Source organism: Balaenoptera acutorostrata, chromosome 1, assembly GCF_949987535.1.
Source record: "Balaenoptera acutorostrata chromosome 1, mBalAcu1.1, whole genome shotgun sequence".
In the NCBI taxonomy this organism is placed as follows: Eukaryota; Metazoa; Chordata; class Mammalia; order Artiodactyla; family Balaenopteridae; genus Balaenoptera; species Balaenoptera acutorostrata.
In genome coordinates, this window is record NC_080064.1 from 146,943,484 (window position 1) to 146,965,575 (window position 22,092).

General features: G+C 37.8%; 1 protein-coding gene across 2 annotated transcripts in view; it reads left to right on the plus strand.

Moving 5' to 3' along the window:
* RNF2 (ring finger protein 2) overlaps positions 1–21,860 on the plus strand; it is a 56,480-nt gene extending 34,620 nt beyond the window's left edge. Inside the window, exons 2-7 of one of the 2 annotated variants that reach the window (XM_057534443.1) lie at positions 7,529–7,617; positions 10,351–10,535; positions 11,172–11,387; positions 18,179–18,451; positions 19,308–19,479; positions 19,834–21,860. In XM_057534443.1, the coding sequence (XP_057390426.1) occupies positions 7,531–7,617; positions 10,351–10,535; positions 11,172–11,387; positions 18,179–18,451; positions 19,308–19,479; positions 19,834–19,935 (1,035 nt within the window). In that variant the 5' untranslated portion in view covers positions 7,529–7,530 and the 3' untranslated portion in view covers positions 19,936–21,860. The remainder of the gene's footprint in view (positions 1–7,528; positions 7,618–10,350; positions 10,536–11,171; positions 11,388–18,178; positions 18,452–19,307; positions 19,480–19,833) is intronic. The other variant, XM_057534450.1, reaches the window with a different exon arrangement.
* The last annotated feature ends 232 nt before the right edge of the window (positions 21,861–22,092 follow it).

The following is a 22,092-nucleotide window of genomic DNA, read 5'->3' on the forward strand; positions in this document are numbered from 1 at the left end:
CATATCTGGTTCTGATGCTTGCTTTGTCTCTCAAATTGTGTTTTTGTCTTTTGATATGCCTTGTAATTTTTTCTAGAGCCGGATATGATGTACTGGGTAAAAGGAACTGCGCAAAAAGGCCTTTAGTAATGTGGTGGTGAGGTGTGGGGGGAGAGCAAGGGTTCTGTAGTCCTGTAATTGGTCTCAGAGCCTATGCCTCTGGGCTATGAACTTCACTAGTGGTTCTTAGTTTTTTTCTAACCCCTTTTAGTTGGGACAGGAAGACTAGAATGGACTGGAGTTGGGTGTTTCCCTTCCCCAGGTCACTTAGGTTCTGATAGTATCCCAGCAGGTTAGGTTCTGGTTAACTAATTTTCCCTGAGGGCAGGACTTGTTAAGAAGAACTAGAGTACTCTGGCATATTTAGAAATGGTTCCTTTTCCCCTCCCTCTGCTGGACGCATGAGGGGATTTTTCTCTGATAATTAGTGGGGGAATCTGGTTGGGCTACTGGAGGTAAATTTCACAGTATTGTGGGGACCTCCCTGTGACTGGGTCCTCCTGGAGTTTTTAACTCTCAGACTTGTCCACACTGAGCTTCCTCCAACCATTTTTCAGTTATAGTTCAAGAGTTTCCTCTCTGACACTGCTTCCTACTGCGGTTTCAGTGCCTCCGTCTGCTCAGATATGTTGAGATTCCCTGTATTCTGTCTCTTCAGTTTTGGGGCAGTGATTTGCCTTGTGTCCTCCTCTCGCTTATGGATCCCAGAAGAGTAGTTGATTTTTCAGTCTGTTCAGCTTTTTACTTGTTAGGACTGAATGGTAACTTACACGCAGAACTGGAAATGAAAGTCTAACCTTTTTCTTGTTTAAAAAAAGATAAGCTTACTAAATCTTTTTGTGTAGAATGCATAGGAGTTTTCGTCTCTTTTGCCTGCTCTGCTCTTTGCTTTATGGGTAGTCACTTCTTGAGGGTGTAGTATTGAAAAAGCGTTTGAAACCACATTGAGCCTCCACAAAAGGACTTTGTGATCTACCATATGCGAAGATGTGGAAAGTCAGCATGAGTGCCAGGTATTTGTGGTCCTAAAAAGAGCATTCTGAATATCCTATTGCTGTTTCCCCTTCGGTTATTGAAGCTGTGAGCTTTCAAAATTGAGCTGTGACTAGATCTTTTCTCAAGATTTATTTTCTGTTTCTGTCACTGCTACTAAAGTTATATTGTCCAAACTATAATGCTAACATTCTCTCCACAAATTTGAGGGCCTACTTTGTGCAAGAAACACTTCTGTTTTGTTGGGGGTATCTTTTATTCAGAAATATAATTTAGGTGGGTATTGGGCCACAGGTAGACCTAGATCTTCTGTTGTGCTGCAAGGATCTTCAGGCAGTAGGCAACTGGGAAGCACATTCCTGTTGCTGGAAAGAATCCCTAAGATTACTTTGTCTGACATCTTATTTCCCTTCTTTCCTGGCTTCAACTCTACTTTCCATCCTTTCAGATTATAATTACTACGTAGGCCATCCATTCTTGTTCCTTTCCTCTTTCGTTGCTCTGTCTATATATTAGTAGTATCAATACATAGACGACTCCCAAATACCAGTCATCAAAATCACAATTTATTCCCATCCGAAAAACAGAAGCTAAATGTCTTTTACATTCTTGGCTTGGGCAAGAGTGAACTGCAGACAGAAATGTAGCTTCTCACTAAACCAAAGAAGAGGAAAGGTTATATATGATTTGGGGGAAGGGTAGAATTTAGGTTCAATTTAAATGAAAAAATATATTGACCTAAAGCAAAGAGGAACTAATGCTAGAGAGCTTATCTGTTCAGTAACTGCCAAAAGTAGAAATTTGAGCTTCCTAAATACATGTAGATAATGTGCTTTAGGCCAGAGTAGAATTTACAGCTTCCTCTGTATATGTGGATTGTGTCTTGAGGCAAAAAAACGGAGTTTTTCATTCTCAGATCCCCTTTTGACCCTCCTTGGCCAGGTCACAGTAGAGGTCACTAAGTATTGTTCAGATTTATTTACACTGCTAACATGTTCTTAAAAATTGAGATAGCAGTTTTGGTGCTCAGCAAGACTGGATCCTTTTTTTGGTCTAGGATTACCTGCTGTATTATCTGATAAGATGGCATCCATGCAGTAGCATTTAAGACTCTAGCTACCAGGGAACATATGATTGATTGTAATACAGATTCAAACAGAAAGACTGGAAAATTTTTAAAACTCGTGTAGATCCTAGTTTTCCAAATGATGATACCAGGAAGTTCTGGAACTACAACTAACTTGTGAATTACTTCCTGAATCTTAGTTGCCACAGGAATACAAGTATCCGAATCGGATATAATTTGGCTATGTTCAGGAGAACTGGCATCTCTAGAAAGAAGACTTTAAAAAATATATATATATTTTGAGGAGAATATTTCATTTGACAGCTCCTATTAATTTGCTGGGGAAGCTTTCTAGAAACAGATGAAAGGAGTGTTCTGTTTATAGTTGGCCCCAGGGTAACAGTGTTGAGACATGGGTTAGGATTTAGAATTCTTAGAAATTCCTCCTATCTTAGTAGTTTTAGTTCTCTGATAAATTCATTATGCTATTGTAGGATTTATGGTAGAAATAGTGGTACATGTATCTACAGGGAAGCTGTATTTAAAGGTAGTTCACTTTGAATTCAATGAATTCTAGAGTTATCTTCAGAGCAGCATCATTGGTAGGTTTGGGGCCATTGTTCTTTACACACACACACACAAACACACGTGCGTGCACACACGCACATACACCACGCTTTATTTGCTAATATGGAGCAGTGCCTCTTCCAGATATTTTTCTGATTGCTGTATCTGCAGTATCTTTATGAATAGGTCCTTGAAACTTAGAGGCTGAAGGATCTTTGATTTTTTTTTTTTTTATCTGAAGGATCATATGTTTGTTTTAGTTTGTAGTTTGTCAGTTTTCTAAAGGTCTTCTAACATTTTCTTTCAGCTCTGTGTTGGAAATCATCCAAATTTGCAGTTTTCTGTTCCATTTTTTTTAAATCCTGTATTTTAGATTTTAACCTATTAAGAAAAAAAGGGGGCAGGTTCTTTTTACATTGCCTCTTGGGTCTATCCCACAATACAGGTTGAACACCTTGAAGTCAGTTTCTTATGTCCCCTGTTTATCGGTCCATTCCTTGTTTGCAGCCTAGAATTTTAGTCTAAGTTTTAAAGGAAGGGCACCAGAAAAGGCTTTATTTATCACCCTGGTTTTCTTGCTTTCTCTAGTCCCTGTTGAACGTTTTGCAAGGTTTTTTTTTTCTTTTCTCCAGCCACTTTTCAACTATTTTTATCCATCTGAGGGGCTACAAGTAAATGGAATCATTAATATAAGCCTGGGATTCCTGGACAGTTTCTTAATAGAATGAAATTCAGTAGCAGCCATTAGTCTGTCTGCCTTTTGGTTTTGGAAAGTCTTTTATTGTGACTGTTAGCCCTAAACTGTATCTTAACTTAGTTTCCATTGGTTTACCTACCATTGTAGCAGTCTTAAGTGGTTATGGGTCATTGGTTGTTTTCCTGGGGGAAGACCTTGGGGAAAGGATAGTTCATTTAGGATTCTAGGGGTGGCAGTAGAGGGGAACAGAGGGAATATAGGTAAAGGTGGTGATGCTAAAACATGATAATGTTGGATGCATAAGGAGGGCAGGTTTCAGATAATTTGAATGCTTTTTTCCTTTGGTCTTTGCTAGAGAATCTTTAAAGGGATGGTACTTTGAAGTTTGGGTTTAATTTTGGGGCCTCAGCATACCAGTCAAAAAGACTGGCCAGGGGCTTCCCTGGTGGCGCAGTGGTTGAGAATCTGCCTGCCAATGCAGGGGACACGGGTTCGAGCCCTGGTCTGGGAGGATCCCACATGCTGCGGAGCAACTGGGCCCGTGAGCCACAACTACTGAGCCTGCGCGTCTGGAGCCTGTGCTCCGCAACAAGAGAGGCCGCGATAGTGAGAGGCCCGCGCACCGCGATGAAGAGTGGCCCCCGCTTGCCGCAACTAGAGAAAGCCCTCGCGCAGAAATGAAGACCCAACACAGCCATAAATAAATAAAAAAAAAGACTGGCCATTGTGTATTTGGTACTTTTTTTCCTTTCTTTTCTAGAGCTTCTTTTAGTTGTATTATCTTTGACATGTCCAAGATTACCAGTAAGAGCTAAGGTAGTTATAAACATCCTTGGAGAAATTGTGCCATCTAGCCTGGTAAGCAGAATAACTAGGATTATAATAAGAGTGTATATAGGGGTAGGAGTTCTGCCAGGAGAAGTTTGTATTTTAGATGTAGAGAAACCCACATCAATACACAAACTACATACAATAAGATCAAGTGATGCTTATAAAATGGTAGCTAGGGGGGCTTCCCTGGTGGCGCCTGGTGGTTAAGAATCCGCCTGTCAATGCAGGGGACATGGATTCGAGCCCTCGTCCGGGAAGATCCCACATGCCGCAGAACAGTGAAGCCTGTGCGCCACAGCTACTGAGCCTGTGCTCTAGAGCCCGCGAGCCACAACTACTGAGTCCACGTGCCACAACTACTGAAGCCCGCGTGCCTAGAGCCCGTGCTCCGCGACAAGAGAAGCCACCGCAATGAGAAGCCTGTGCACCGCAATGAAGAGTAGCCCCCGCTTGTCACAACTAGAGAAAGCCCGCACACATTAACGAAGACCCAATGCAGCCATAAATGAATGAATGAATGAATGAATGGTGTCTAGGGACCATGATTTAGTCCCTAGAGTACAGAAATGTTAACCTTTAGCCCCAGAGTACAGAAATGAAGGAGAAAGTCCTCCTACATTAAACAAAATGATCTCTCTTTTAGATAATCTCTTCACGAAGGCTTTTAGAGAGGCTCATGGCAAAGTTTTTTGCTCCAGAGAGCAGATACTGGTCTGTTGGGTCTCTTGTATCCATCAGTTTGACTAGATAGCAATTGGTAGAGTCTGTGCCATCATTTGATCCTCTGGAGACTGAATGAGAGAGAAAGACAGTATTTCAGGAAGGAGACGTTTTCTGTCACAAAATTCTTTCAACTTGTGATTCTCGCACTCAGGGAGATACTCGAACCACAGGCTACTAATCCTAGGATAACAAACTCTGCTAGATTAGTGACCAGAGCTCTGTGAAAAATTGCTCAGATTTCAGACTACTATTGGGGACACTGATCAGGAATCATGATGGAGCTGAAAGATAATTGTATTTCAAGCACAGAGGATTCAAGGAATGTTTGCTTGCTTGGGAGTCCACTAGTTCTGATAAGCAAAATGAGTGAGTCTTCAAGGTAGACTCAGTGGACAGCCTCAAAATTATAAACGAAAGCCATGACTCACTCAAATTTGAAAAATTTGAACATATTTATTTCAAATTTTTGCTTGCACAAGGGAGAAACTTCATGTGGAAATGTAGCTGTTTGTTGAAGAGACAATGTATATTGAATTTTAGAGGGGGCTAGAATTTAGGTTAAATTTCAGTGAAGTGCTTTTACTTATAAAAGCAGAGTAAGTTAATTGCTCATTGGGTGGGTTCTTGAGAGCAGGTATTTTTTTTTTTATTAATTATTTTTGGCTGCGTTGGGTCTTTGTTGCGGTGCGCGGGCTTCTCATTGTGGTGGCTTCTGTTGTTGCGGAGCATGGGCTTTACGCGCGTGGGCTTCAGTAGTTGTGGCGCACGGGCTCAGTAGTTGTGGGTCCCGGGCTCTAGAGTGCAGGCTCAGTAGTTGTGGTGCACGGGCTTAGTTGCTCAGCAGCATGTAGGATCTTCCTGGACCAGGGCCCGAACCCGTGTCCCCTGCATTGGCAGGCAGATTCTTAACCATTGTGCCAACAGGGAAGTCCGAGAGCAGGTATTTTTAAATGGTAGCTGCTAAAAGTGGGAAATTCAGCATCCTGGATACAAATAGATCATGTCCTTCATTGTTTATGTGCCAGTGTAGAATATATGCCATACTGTGATTGTGCAAGTTGTGTCTTTAAGCAAGTGTGGTATTTTTCTTTCTCACTATCTACTGGACGACTCTACCCCCCTCAGTGCTCCATTAAATAACTGGAACTCAGTGTGTGTAGCAGCTCCACTTCTCCTCTAACCCATACCTTCTGTGTTCTATCCCAGTAAAGGATGGTTGCTTTCCTAAAATCTTATTTGACCCTTCATCTTAGACCAGTGTCGTATGTATCACGTAGTGATCTGTCTGATTCTTTCTCTCTGTCCGTGCTTTACTGCTTTGGTTCAGATAGTTCATATCACTAAGGTTTTTTAACAGCCTCCTCATTGTTCTTACTGCTAGTTGCTTTCTATTCTGTCTTCTGCATACTGCTTGAATTTCTTTGAAACTATTTGATCATGTCACTCTCTTGTTTAGAACTGCCAGTGGCTTCCAAACTTATACATACATACATGTTGCTCGACTTTGCCTGGAACCCTGTTTCTTTTGTAGTCCCATCCCAGTATAGTATTTTTTTTAAGGCTGTTTAATCTCCATTTAAGCCTTCCCTGACTCCTTAAATTTCCTGATCCTTCTCTGTAATTCCATATTGTTTTTTCCATGGTTGCTTAGACTTGATCTTGTCAGTTTGTAGTTTAGCTGTTTACACACATTTCTTTCTTTATAGGCTATGAATTCTGAGGCAAGGACCTAGAGCAATTCTGCTTGGCCAATAATAGATGCTTACTAAATACTTGAATGATTGGAGCCTCTTCCTTTGCCCTAGAGGAGTTAGTTGTCTAAGACCATCTTCCTTACATGTATACTAGATCTCGTCCCCCTATTCAAAGACAGGCAGAGAAATTGGCCGTACATTGTTCATTCATAACAAGAGGAAAGTCACAGTGGTGAGAAGACCTTGAAATTGTGTCAGATGGTGAGCAGTAGGAGGAACTAGGACATTTAGCCAGAAGTAAAGAAAAATCAGGTGGAATATGGTAACAGTGTCCAAATATTTGAAAGGCTGTTGTGTAGAGAAATTATTCAACTTGGTTTGCCTCCAGAGGACAGCTGTAAGGTGAATAGGAAGCAGTTTTGGGCTCATCATTAGGAGGAGATAAGCTGACTTATTAGAAAGGGGATTTTTCATGAGTGGAGCTGTGAAAGTAGAGGCAGAATGACCTGTGGCTTAAAGTGCTTTAAAGTATATTTTGTATCTTTGGCAAAAGTTGGACTAGATGGCCGTGCTGCAGAGTCTGAGATTTTCCTGACATTTCTAAGTTGCATGACTACCAGTTTCAGAAAGATACTTCTTATTTTGGGTGAAGAGAGTTTCCTATACGTCAGTAATAATTAAGCATTCTCTGTGTGCGAGCTATTAGGCATTCAGAGATCAGTGATAACTTCTTGCTCTCAAGTAGCTTGTATTTATAAATGGAAAGATTCTTGAGCTTTTCTTCTTTTTCATTCTTGAGGAGCCAGTGTGTAATTTCTGTTGGTTTTACTCTCAGGATTTACAATGTCTAAAAATTAGTTTTGAGATTTACTTCCATTTCAGATACTAAAATTGTTTTTCTCTCTTCTTTATTCCTAGCAATGTCTCAGGCTGTGCAGACAAACGGAACTCAACCGTTAAGCAAAACATGGGAACTCAGTTTATATGAATTACAACGAACACCTCAGGTAATGTAGATTAAGATAACTTAGGGGAAATATGAGACATATATAAACTGGGATATAGTTTTAGAAAGTGAAAACGTGAAGGAACATAACAGTAGTAATAAATTTATGTACAGTTCTAATTTATGTATGTTTGGTTGACACTTCATTTCTTGAACAAATAACTTGAGTGCGTGTTCTATACCAGGTCCTAAGCTGGGCAGTAGGTAAAGTGGTGAATAAAACAGATGTGGCACCAGCCCAGGGAGTTTATGGACATCAAACAAGTAAATCACACACATGAGAAGTTATGTAGAGGGAAGGTCCTTAATGCTGCAATAAATAATAACGGGAGAACCGGGGAAGACTACTTTGAGACGGTGAAGATGGGAAGGACTGGGAGAGGAACAGGTTTGAAGGAGATAAACATGCTTAAAACTGAAGTCATTTTCAATTTGAAATGCCTGTAAGACAAGCAGAGATGCTACCTAGGGGTCTGGACTAAATATAAAGTTTTAGGACTTGTCAGTACATTTTAAGCATGAGAATGCCAGAGCACCTAGAGAGATGAGCAGAAGGCCCGGAACTTCATCCAGAGGAGCTTCAGCATTTAGAAATTAAGTAATGGAAAAGGAGCCAGCAAAGGAGACTGAGAAGGAACGGCTAAAGAAAAGTAAGGAAAAATGGAAGATGAAGTGAGGGGATCAAAACATAGGACAAAGTGTTTCAAGGAGGATGCAGTTACTGTGTTCAGTACTACTGAGGGGATGAGTAAGATGAAGATTACAAAAGTGAGCGTTAGAGTTGGCAGTATATACTTGGTGACCTTGACCAGAGTAGATTCACTTGAGTAGGTTCTGCTGTGTTAAAGGGGAGGGGGAGGTGAAAATGAGTAGGTAATGTTTCAGAGAAGTTTGGCTGTGCAGAGAAGCAGAGAAATGGAGGGAAAACTTGAGGGCAACATAGAATCAGGAAGTTACTTAAATTTTGTTTTGTTAATAAGATGAGAGACGGAACCACCCTCACCCTACCCTCCTCTACACACAGCTGCAAGCTCATCATTCACATTTCACTATGCAGCAACCCTATATTAATCTAGGCTGATTTAGTGAAGAGGGAGAGATTGCTGAAGTCTGAGATCAAATAGAATAATCCAAAGAGGTATATACTTGAGAAGGTAGGAAGGAATGGACATGTGATAGGAAGAGGTGTACTTTCTCTTTGTAAGAAGAAAGGAAGATGCTTTATAAAGATTTGGTAGAGAGAAAACGAGAGAGTTCTTTAAATGAAATTTGAGGTAAGGTAATTAATCTATTGAACATTTAGGTGGTAGGTCTGCAGATAGAAGAAAAGTTGTAAAATAGTGTAGTGAAAAGAAAAATGAGTTTTTAGTGATATCAGTCTGGTTGTGTGATTCCTCCCTTTTTTTCCCCTGCAGTGCTATGCAGATGCACAGGTATAGTCATGGAAAATATGGATGGATGGTTTATCCAGGGTTCAGATTTTGCTAGGCAAATTCTAAAGAGGAAGAGGGGAGCAGACTTGATTACTAGCTGGATCATCATCCTACTCTCTGTGTGATTTATAAAATCGAGGTTATAATTCCTAAATCAAAAGTTTGTGTATATATTAAACTAAGTAAAATACAGAAAGTGCTTTATATAGAGAGGTTGAAACATAATGGATACTTGATAATGGGCAATATCTATAGTTTCGATGTCTTTCCTTGTGGGGTCATCAATCTTTGACCCTATAGAGAAAACACAAGTACGACGGAGAGCCAGTGGAAACAGGAAGTGTCAGTAACATATGGGAAGCCCCTTATTCTACCTGCATCTTCCTTTTCAGTGGCCACATACTAGACCTCTTTCCTCAATCCGTAGGAGCCTGTATTGGTGCCTTTAGAGCTACATAATCTTTGTTCTCAGTGCCACCTTGTGGGACGGGTGAGTAGTGGTAGTGGCAAAGAAAGTAGGAGTCACTAATCTGTGCATTTGGGAGGTTTGTCCTGAATTCTGCATTGGAACTCCAAATGCATTTTCGCACTGAAAACGTTTTTAGACATGACAATTAGAAATACTAATACTTTTTATACTTCAGAGGTGCTATGGTTTAAATCAGTTTGTAGGTTAGCTTGAGAACCTGACCACTTTGTATAAAACTGCTCTGTGGATTAAGACTTTTTAAGGTTCAAAAGGTGATTTTAATATTAAATCCTGTTAAGCTGTGTATAAATAGAGAATACTTGTATTTGAATTTTAAAATATTTTAATGGATGGCATGAAAGGTATAGTTTATTATCAAAATGGTACAGTTTTGCAGATGGAAGAATTTTTAGGGTTCATTTAGCTTAACTTCCTCATTTTGCAGGTAAGAAGACAATGTTAAAACTAATTATTTAGTGTCACAAAGCTAGTTATAGAACTAATAGAACCTAAGCCATCTAATTCCATATTCAGTGCTTTTTTTTATTACTATACCAGCGTAATTTAGCATTAGTTATCTTTTAAATATATAATATGTTATCTTTAGCATTAAAATAAGGGCATTTGTATAATGCTTTGGTGCTGGGGCTGAGGGGAGTTGGAGGAGATTATAGCTAAAACAAGATTGGTTGTGAGTTGACAGTGATGGTGACTGGGTGATGGGTATATAGATGTTCATTTTTGTCATTTTCTATATTCTTACGTTTGAACTTGTCCATAATTTTTTTTTTTAAATTAGGTAGCATTTAATTTTAAAGTGATGCTTTTACAGGAGGCAATAACGGATGGCTTGGAAATTGTGGTTTCACCTCGAAGTCTACACAGTGAGTTAATGTGCCCAATTTGTTTGGATATGTTGAAGAACACCATGACTACAAAAGAGTGTTTACATCGTTTTTGTGCAGACTGCATTATCACAGCCCTCAGAAGTGGGTATGTTAAAATGAATTATGCCAGGTACTTAAATTATACGAGGTCAGTGTTCTAGTGCTCTGTGGGTTTTGAGAAATGCATTTTCTATAAGTGTTCGTTTGAGAATTGGAAATTTATCTACAGTCTAGGTTTTAATTTTTGGAGAATCTTTGTTTTGAAACAGTTGATTCTGTATAGTTTTAGAAGCTTTTTAGGATGAGTTTTTGTTTTGAGGAAATTACGAAGCATGAAACCATGATTTTCTCACTTCTTAAGTATATAAAATAATATCTTGATGAATGCTATTTTAATAAAATAATTCATAACATATAAATTAATATGTATTAGTGGATAGTTTTTCCATGTATAGCATGGATATCAGAAACAGGAAATTTAGGAAGGGATAGATTTTTATTTCTAAAATGGTTATATATAATTTATCATGGGGAAGTATTTAGTTTTTTCCTCTGTTGGCAAGTAGTATGGAGAGTCTCAGGTTTCAAAAATCTTGCTTAGTCACTAGTCAGATATTCAAGGAAAGTCAGGTTAATCAGTTTAAATTTCTGTGACTTAGTAAAGCTATTGGAATAAAGATGATAATTATCTGGAAGCTGGCTATTTTTGTCTTTAGCCCAAAGATACTGGCATTATTTACATTTTCTTTTCTCTCTTTTTATTTAGCAATAAAGAATGCCCTACCTGTCGGAAAAAGCTAGTTTCCAAAAGATCACTAAGACCAGACCCAAACTTTGATGCACTCATCAGCAAAATTTATCCAAGTCGTGATGAGTATGAAGCTCATCAAGAAAGAGTATTAGCCAGGATCAACAAGCACAATAATCAGCAAGCACTCAGTCACAGCATTGAGGAAGGACTGAAGATACAGGCCATGAACAGGTATATGGGAGAGAAGGCCAGGCAGGGCAGCCATTTTTCCAAATACTTTATTAAATACTGAATTAACACCCTCCATTTTGAAAAAGATAAAATGCAGTAACAAATAGTAGTTCTGTGTGGTTACCTTTTCTTGAAGGTATAAAATATGTCTCTAGGCATAATACGGTATTCCATTTAAAGTACTAGAGTCTTAAAACACAACAAATACCCTCTCTTATACCCACTTCTCCATCCACTTACCATTGTATTTCTCCTCTTCTCTTTAAAAGAGTTGTCTGTGCTTACTATATCCAATACTTCTACTGTCCCATTTTGAACTCCCCCAGTCAGGCTTTATCCCCATGCCTCATATCACCCTTCTTGAAGTTACCATTGACCTCCACATTGCAAAACCCGGTTGCTGATTCTCAGATCTCATCTTACTTAGCAGCATTTTACACAGTTAATTTCTCTTTTCTCTTTGACTGGTTTTCTTCCGCTGGCTTTCAAGAGACGATATTCTCCTGGTTCCCTTTGTATGTCGTTAGCTGTTCCTTATCTCAGACTTAACATGTTCAGTACTGAACTTGTAATTCTTAGCCCCTATTTCTCTTCATTCTTGCTCATTTTAGTTGATGGCAACTCCATCATCCTACTTGCTTTAGCCAAAAACTTCGGAGTTACCTTTAACCTCTCTCTTTTTTCCCAGTCTGTGTTCCAGTTTGTGAATAAATATATTTTTAGCTTTTTCCATAATATATCCAGATTGGTCTAGGCAACCACCATCTTTCATTTGAAAGTGTTGAAACAGCCTGCTAATTGGTCTTTCAACTTTCCGTGCTTACCTCCACATTGTCTGTTCTCAGCACAGCAGCCAGAGTGATAAATTGGAAGTCAGGTCATAGTTCTCCTTTGCTTTGAAGCCTCTAATAGCTTCTATTCACATTCAGGTTAAAAGACTTTAATGATAGCTTCCAAGACCCTATGTAATCTGAGCACTTTCCTCACCCCTATTCTCTTTTCTGCTCTGACATCTCCTAATATGTTTAGGCCTCAGGGAGAGTCAGCATCTTCCAAAGCCACATCCCAATAAAGCCAGCCACCAATAAAGCCACATCCCAATCTAGTGGCTTTCACCTTGGCTGAATATCAGAATCACTTGGAAAGCTTTTAAATCCTAGGGCCTCAAAGGTATCACTCCAGACTAAGTAAATCAAAATCTTTGATTGGGGTACAGGCATTCGTATTTTAAAGGTTCCAGAAGTGGTTCTGAAGAGCAAACTTTTAGTCTTTTACCAGGAGAAAGAATCCCCTTCGTAAAATCCTTTATAGATAGACCTTTGATTTTGCTTGAACATTTCTAGTGGTGGGAATATGTGATAGAAGCTTTTTTTCATTTATTAATAACTTTATTAAAGCTCCTTGGCTGTTTCTGAGACTTGGCAAGCTTGTTTCTGCCTCAGGGCCTTTATCCGTACTGCTCTCTGTTTCAGGAGCCCTCTTCTTCTAGATAGTCCACATGACACACACTCACTCTTCAGGTGTCTGCCAAGTTCCCGTCTTCCACCCCAGGACTCCACACTTTCGTACCCTCTCCGCCCCATTTTTCGTCATGGCACTTACCATTCTCTGAACATGTGTGTGTTATTTGCTGTACTAGAATAATATAAGCCCTAAGAGGGTAGAGACTGTGTGAGCATTACTGATTCTTATAACACCAGTACATAGAACTACGTTTGGCTTAAAGTAAATAAGTAAATAGTTTTGTATGAATATATATTTTTTAAAAGTTCTTCCCTTATATTGAATTAAAATTAGTCTTTTGTGTGTAGCAGTCTTGATGTGTCTTTGTCAAAATACTTACGTTGGATTCTATACTTACTTCAGATTCTGCTTCTATCTACTAGTCCTCAGATAATTTCATATAAATATACATTCTTATATGCTCCTCTAAAGGCTAAATATTTACATTCCTAATTTCTTTTATTCCTCATATGACATTCAAGTTTGTTGGTGTATAATTCTTGAAATGCTGTCTCTAGAACAGTATGTAGTGTTATGGTTATGATTTGATAAATGCAGGATATGATAGGCTTTTGATCTACCTCCATTATCTGAACATTATTTTGTGAATGCTGCCTGAAATTACATTAATCTAGCTCTGTTCTTTGGAAAGAAGGGTGAGGTAAAAATAAATACATTAGACAAGTAACCCTGTTGAGTTTTTTGTTTGTTTCATTATCTTGGTCTTTCCATATCACAGTAGAAAATTATGATAAAAAACATAAAATTTACCATATTCAGCATTTTTAAATATACAGTGCAGTATTGTAAGTACATTCACACAGTTGTACAACCAATTTCCAGAACTCTTTTCATCTTATAAAACAAACTCTGTACCCATTAAGCGACAGTTCCTCATTTCTTCCTCCTCTCCTCAGCTCCTGGTAAGCACCATTCTACTTTGTGTTTCTGTGATTTTGATTACTTTAAATACCTCATATATGTGGAATCATACAGTATTTGTCTTTCTGTGATTGGCTTAATGTCTTCAAAGTTTATCCATGTTGTAGCACCTGCAGAATTTCCTTCCTTTTTAAGACTAATATTCCATTGTATGTGTTCACATTATTTTTTTTTTATAAATTTATTTATTTTTGGCTGCGTTGGGTCTTTGTTGCTGCGTGCAGGCTTTCTCTAGTTGCGGTGAGCAGGGGCTACTCTTCATTGCAATGTGCGTGCTTCTCATTGTGGTGGCTTCTCTCGTTGTGGTGGCTTCTATTGTTGCGGAGCAGGGGCTCTAGGCGTGCGGGCTTCAGTAGTTGTGGTGTGCAGGCTCAGTAGTTGTGGTTCGCGGGCTCTAGAGCACAGGCTCAGTAGTTGTGGCACACGGGCTTAGTTGCTGTGCGGCGTGTGAGATCTTCTAGGACTAGGGATCGAACCTGTGTCCCCTGCGTTGTCAGGCAGATTCTTAACCAGTGTGCCACCAGGGAAGTCCCAGTGTTCATATATTTTTGAATCATAGTTTTGTCAATTAACATATTAGTCACCCCCTCTTAATTTTGAAATGCTGTATAGATTTCATAAACAGTATTTTATTTTTTTGGGAAAAAAAAAAAGTTCTTGAGCATCTTTCCTAAGCAAGGATGCTCACTCTCACCACTTCTGTTCAACATGGTATTGGAAGTCCTAGCCACAGCAGTCAAAAAAAAAAAAAGAAAGAGAGGGAGTGAGGGTATCCAAATAGGAAGGGAAGAGGTAAAATTGTCATTATATGCAAATGACATAATACTCGATAGAAAACCGTAAAGACTCCACACAAAAACTATTAGAACTAATAAATGAATTCAGCAGAGTAGCAGGATACAAGATTAGTATACAGAAATCTGTTGCATTTCTTTACACTAACAATGAAATATCAGAAAGAGAAAGTAACAAAACAGAACAATCCTGTTTAAAATTGCGTCAAAAAAAAAAACAACCCTAGGAATAAATTTAGCCAAGGAAGTAAAAGACCTATATGCTGAGAACTATAAAATTGATAAAGGAAATAGAAGGTGATTCAAAGAAATGGAAAGACATCCCATGTTCTTGAATTGGAAGAATTAATATTGTTAAAATGGGCATACTACTCAAAGCAGTGTACACATTTAATGCTATCCCTATCAAATTACCCATGACATTTTTCACAGAACTAGAATAAATAATCCTAAAATTTATATCAAACCACGCAAGACCTAGAATTGCCAAAGCAGTCCTGAGGAAAAAGAACAAAGCTGGAGGCATAACCCTCCCAGACTTCCGACAAGACTACAAAGCTAGAGTTACGAAAACAGCATGGTACTGGTGCAAAAACAGACATACAGATCAGTGGAACAGAATAAAGAGCCCAGAAATAAACCCACACAACCTGTGGTCAACTAATCTTTGACGAAGAAGGCAAGAATATACAATGGAGAAAAGAGTTTCTTTAGCAAGTGGTGTTGGGAAAGCTGGACAGCCACATGTAAATCAATGCAGTTAGAACATTCCTTCACACCATACACAAAAATAAACTAAAAATGTCTTAAAGACTTAAATATAAGACATGACACGATAAAACTCCTAGAAGAGAGTATAGGCAAAACATTCTCTGATGTAAATTGTAGCAATATTTTTTTAGATCAGTCTCCCAAGGCAAAATAAATAAAAGCAAAAGTAAACAAATGAGACCTAATCAAACTTATAAGCTTTTGCATAGGAAAGGAAACCATAAACAAAACAAAAAGACAGTGTACGGACTGGGAGAAAATAGTTGCAAATGATGACACTGACAAGGGCTTAATTTCAAAAATATATAAACACCTCATACAACTCAGTATCAAAAATCAAACAAGGGCTTCCCTGGTGGCGCAGTGGTTGAGAGTCTGCCTGCTAATGCAGGGGACACGGGTTCGAGCCCTGGTCTGGGAAGATCCCACATGCCGCGGAGCAGCTGGGCCCGTGAGCCACAATTGCTGAGCCTGCGCGTCTGGAGCCTGTGCCCCGCGACGGGAGGGGCCGCGATAGAGAAAGGCCCGCGCACCGCGATGAAGAGCGGTCCCCGCACCGCGATGAAGAGTGGCCCCCACTTGCCGCAACTGGAGAAAGCCCTCGCACGAACCGAAGACCCAACACAGCCAAAAATAAATAAATAAATAAATAAATAAATAAGAAAATCCTTTAAAAAAAAAAAAAAAAAAATCAAACAACCCAATCAAAAAATGGACAGAAGACCTAAGTAGGCATTTCTCCAAAGAAGACATACAGGTAGCCAGCAGGCACATGAAAAGATGCTCAACATCACTGATTATTAGAGAAATGCAAATAAAAACTACAATGAGGTATCACCTTACTCTGATCTGAATGGCCATCATCAAAAAGTCTACAAATAATAAATGCTGGAGAAGGTGTGGAGAAAATGGAGCCAGCCCTCTTACACTGTTGGTGGAAATGTAAATTGGTGCAGCTATGGAGAACAGTATGGAGGTTCCTTAAAAAACTAAAAATAGAGTTACTATATGATCTGGCAGTCCCACTCCGGGGCATATATCCAGAAAAGGTGGAAACTAATTTGAAAAGATACATGCATCCCAATGTTCATTGTAGCACTGTTTACATTAGTCAAGACATGGAAGCAACCTAAGTGTCCATAACAGATGAATGGATAAAGAAGGTGTGGTACGTACGTATACACACACACACACACACACACACACACACACACACACACACTCTGGAATATTAGCCATAAAAAATGAAATTCCGAAAAAAAAAAAAAATGAAATACTGTCATTCGTAGCAAAAGTGGAGATTATCATACTGAGTGAAGTAAGTCAGACAGAGAAAGACAACTATATGATATCACTTATATGTGGAATCTAAAAAATAATACACATGAACTTATTTACAAAACAGACTCATGGACGTGGAGAACAAACTTATATTTACCAAAGGGGAAAAAGGGAGGGGGAGGGATAAATTAGAGGAGTATGGGTTTAACAGATACGCACCACTATATATGAAATAGATAAACAACAAGGATTTACTGTATATAGCATAAGAAACTATATTCAATATCTTGTAATAACCTATAATGGAAAAGAATCTGAAAAAGAATTTTATATACATATGTATGTATATATGTATGTGTGTGTATAACTTACTTTACTGTACACCCAGAACTAACACAGAATTGTAAATCAACTATAGTTCAATTTAAAAAAAAAGTTCTTGAGCATCTTTCCCAAACAGTGGGCTATTATTTCCTTGTTCTGGCAATAAAAATGTAGTAATGACACTGTTCTTAGAAGTGCATGTCGTTCTTTCATATTTCTTTTTCATCATATATTCCCTCCTTTTTTCTTGTATATACAGCTGAAGAGGCAATACATATGGTAGAAAGAATGTGTATCATGTTCTTCCTCTGGTTCTGGTGCTTACTAGCTTATAACCATGGGCCTTGGACCTCAGTTTCATTGGTTTTTCTCAATTATGAAATGATAATAACGTTAACTGCCTTGATAGTTGTTTTCATGGGTAAATAAGGTGTATACACAAAGTACCTTGCCCAGTACTGGTTTTTAGTATTTGAGCTTGTTAGAGAGCTGCTTCTGTATTTATGCTCCATATTTAGATACCATCTCATCTTCTGCGTTGGAATAATTTTGCATTGCATTAGCAGACTTTGGGTGAGGTCAGCAGCGGGCAGGTAGTGCTTACCATTCCTCTTAAATCCTGTTTCCTTAAGAAATTCTAATTAAAAAGGCATAAATATCTTCCCTCAGAACTGTAAATTTTTCATAACTGAATTATGCCTTTCTTTAGATTTAAAATCTCATAATAAAGGAAATTATCAAAATATAAGTATTTGCCAATAATTCCTATAATCAATAAAGAAAATTTTTAAGGGAATATAAACATTTGTTTAATTTATTCAAATGTTTGCCTGTGTATGAGTGACGTTCCCTAGACCTTTCGGGGACATGTGGGAAATAAATGACATTATTCAACTTAGAGCAAATTCAGTTATCAAGATGTTTTTAGAATTTAGCTTTTGGGGTTTTTTTTTTTTTTTTTGGCCACGCTGCATGGCTTGTGGGATCTCAGTTCCCCGACCAGGGATTGAACCCGGGCCATGGCAGTAAAAGCCCGGAATCCTAACCACTAGGCCACCAGGGAACTTAGAATTTAGTAAATTCAGTAAACATACTTCGAAGTTGATGCATTGAAAAGGCCTAAATGAAGATTTCATGCAACCCGGTTTTTTGTTTTGTTTTGTTTTCCTTAACTAGATTACAGCGAGGCAAGAAACAACAGATTGAAAATGGTAGTGGAGCAGAAGACAATGGAGACAGTTCTCACTGTAGTAATGCATCCACACATAGCAATCAGGAAGCAGGACCTAGTAACAAACGGACCAAAACATCTGATGATTCTGGGCTTGAGCTTGATAATAACAATGCAGCAGTGGCAATTGATCCAGTAATGGATGGTGCTAGTGAAATTGAATTAGTATTCAGGCCTCATCCCACACTTATGGAAAAAGATGACAGTGCACAGACAAGGTAAGCGTGTGGGTTAGTTTCAGATTATCTGAATTTAGAGTGTTAGAATTTAGAATGTTAAGGAGTTAAAAGGCAATTTTAGATAAGAATTAAGGGTGATATTTGTCATCCCATTGATTGCCAGGGTTTGGTTGGATATTTTGGCTGCCTGCATTGTTGTTTTCGTCTTTCCTCATGTGCTTCCCACCCACAGTTGCATATCTGAAAGGAATGACCCTTCTAGGTAGAGGAGGAGAAAGGATCATTTAAATTTCTTAACAATGATGCTGGGGTGCCAGTAGGCTCTAAAATTCACGCTGGCCAGGATGGCTGCTTTACCGCTATATAACTCTAGAGAGCCTGCCCTTGAGTGCGTATACGCATCAAATATTTGTTGAGTGAGTGAGTAAATGGTATACGATGCTTTAAAAAACGATTAGCACTTCAGTGCTTAGTCTTAAAAACCTAAAATTTATTAATTCTTAGACAAGAAGCAATTTGCTCATATTCTTAGTATTCTTCTTACTGCTGTAGACTCAAAACTCTGATCATTGGGGTTGAGGGGTATGTTCTTTTTTTTCCTCTCAGTACAGTGTTATTTCTACTTGATTCTTGTCATTTTATGTCATATTTTATGGATGGCAAGGTAGGTAGAGCTTTCATGGCCTGGTAGATAGTGAGCTTGTACTTCTCCTGTTTCTGTACCTTTTCGATAAGAAATTTTTAGATAATAGAGGAATAAATTTCTGATGTTATTTTGTCAGTAATTGAGACATTTTACATTTTATATACCTTTTTGGAAATGTATTAGTTTTATAATTTATGTATGTTTTACCACTAATCTAGAAATTAAGGTTTTAATGATTTATTTTTCCAGATACATAAAGACTTCAGGTAATGCCACTGTTGATCACTTATCCAAGTATCTGGCTGTGAGGTTAGCTTTAGAAGAACTTCGAAGCAAAGGAGAATCAAACCAGATGAACCTTGATACAGCCAGTGAGAAGCAGTATACCATTTACATAGCAACAGCCAGTGGCCAGTTCACTGTAAGTATTTAAAATAATAGGCTGTTGAAATTGGGAGTACATTGATCATCTGAGAGTGGCAGGTTGTGGGGTGGGGCCTAATAAAATGGTACAGACCCTGGAAGAAGGAGAAATTGCAACAGGTAGTTAACTTGATACATCCTTTGTTCTTTTATGAATAGTATAAGTGACAACAAGTTTATCTTAAGATTTTTTTTAAGATGGACTTCTTTTTTAATTGGGGTATAGTTGTTTTACAGTGTTGTGCTAAGATGGACTTTTATGTTTGTTCCATCTCACAATTTTGTGCTTTGAGCAGTTTTCATAATTCTTTCTTTCTTTTGTTTTGTTTTGTTTTGTTTTGTTTTGTTTTAGGTGTTAAATGGCTCTTTTTCTTTGGAATTGGTCAGTGAGAAATACTGGAAGGTGAACAAACCCATGGAACTTTATTATGCACCCACAAAGGAGCACAAATGAGCTTTTACTAAAACCAATTCTGAGAATGAACTTTTTTATAGCCTATTTCTTTAATATTAAAGATGTACCGTCATTACTTTTATGGACAGAACATTGGCTGTGTTGTTCAGTTTTCTTTCTGAGCCAGATTCGTTTACACTATTAGAATCTTTTCCCCTTAATTTAAGATATCCTTTTTTGGAAGGGACTGCAGTTATTCAGTACTTTTTCTTTCCTTTTAAAACTATATCTAGGATGTATGTTTTCACGAAGTGTGGTTCCATCTGGAGCATCTTGGAGCTTCTGACCCAGGAATTTTTCATAGTTCTGTATTCTTAAGTGAAGATTCAGTTGGCCGTCCTTTCCCCTCCCTTCACAAGTTTTTTAGGCCTACAGAATGTTAAATAATATGTATTTTGACTTTTTTTCCTTGAGTCTTGTATATTTATAGTTTTCTATATAAGCTGTAGTATCTTCATGAAGACCAAGGCTCAAATTTACTGTGCGTAAAAAAACAATTCTCATAGGATTATTATTTTCATGGTGTTTTCTTCCATAATATCTCATTTAAAAAAAAAAAAGTTCCTTATGAACTTAGTGTCCATTGTCATGCAATGTTATTTTCTTCCATTTTTTTCTCTCTAATTTTGGAATTTCTGATCCTGGGAAAGAGAACCAAACAAGATCTCAAGTTCTGTGAGAACTTGGTTCATTCACAGATTTCATTGAAGAAACAAAAATTAAATTGGTCTTATGTAGTCTTCAAGTGTATATTTAAAGAAGTCTTTTTTTGCATTAGTTCTACTGTCACCTCAGTTCCTTTATTATGTGTTATGTTTTTTCCTATTAAAATACCAGAGACATGGAGATATTTTGCACTTTAGCCTTGATGAAAAGTACAAGATATGTTCAAAGCTTCCCTAATTCTTTTCTTATTGGTAGCCACATAAGTTTCAAAAATAACATGGCACATAGAAGTAACAATGGGGAAAAATTTGCTTCTGTTTGAAAAGTGTGTTTAGCATTTTGGGTTGCCATATCAGTTTATAAATTTGGTGCTCCGCTAATTATACTCTTTCTAGAGAAGCAAGTTAATGGAGCTTGAGCCCTGCCTTGATGTGTAGTGAAAGATAATTCTGTAGAAGAATGTCAGCCAGCATGGTAAAGTTGTTCTACTCTTCTTAATTTAGTTTTATATTGAAGGACAGTGTTTGGTGTTTAGAGCCAAAAGGCTTTATGATTACAGGTCAGAAATAAGATTGACTTGCGTTTTATTTTTCGTCCCTGTCCTGATGCCAGGTATGTTTCCAAGTTTATATTATCACAGTATTTACAAAAACATGTTTGCATTGAGAATTAACCATAAAAGTTTTTTGCCAGGGGAGAGTCATCCTCTAATACCATTGTAACTAAAGCCTGTCTAGTCATTGTAAATATTTACCTGTCATTTTTGACAGATTGGGGCCAGCTTGATGTTTTAAATCTTCACCCCAATATGAAAATTAAAAGGCTTGTTCAATTTTTTTACCATTTTATTGAAAATATTTAAAATCTGTTTTTACCTTGGGAATCTGTGCCATGAAATTTGAAAACCACCAAAAATCAAGGGAAATTTTGTATTCAGTTCCTTTTCTTGTATAACGTTAAATTGTATAGATTATTAATGCATGTCCACTGAATATAACCCTGGTTTTGTGATATAACTGCTTAGATTTTATTGGTGACATTAGGTTAGTGGTTGCATTAAATAACTAAATTCCCATTGTGATTATTAATTGAAATTTGTCTTTAAGCAAAAAGTTATTTGTGAATATAAGCTTTGTGCTTGGGGAATGTATGTGTTTTTATCTGTCAGTATGGGAGGATGTAAATTCTTTGCATCATTAGTGAATTTATTGGATGTGTAATCCTTTGAAAAATATAATTATAGGTATTTGATAAGAGCATTGAGTGTGTAGTGTTGTGTGTGTGTATGTATGTGTATGTGTGTGTGTTTTGGAGGGTGGGTACTATTTACTATTAACTACCAGCCATTTCATAAAGTATTTATTATCTAAGTAACTTCTATAACCACCGTCTCACCTGAGGAACAAAAGGCTCACTAAATAGGACCTTTGGATAATACATTATCATTTAAAAATTTATTATGGTAAAATATATATATAACCTAATTTATCA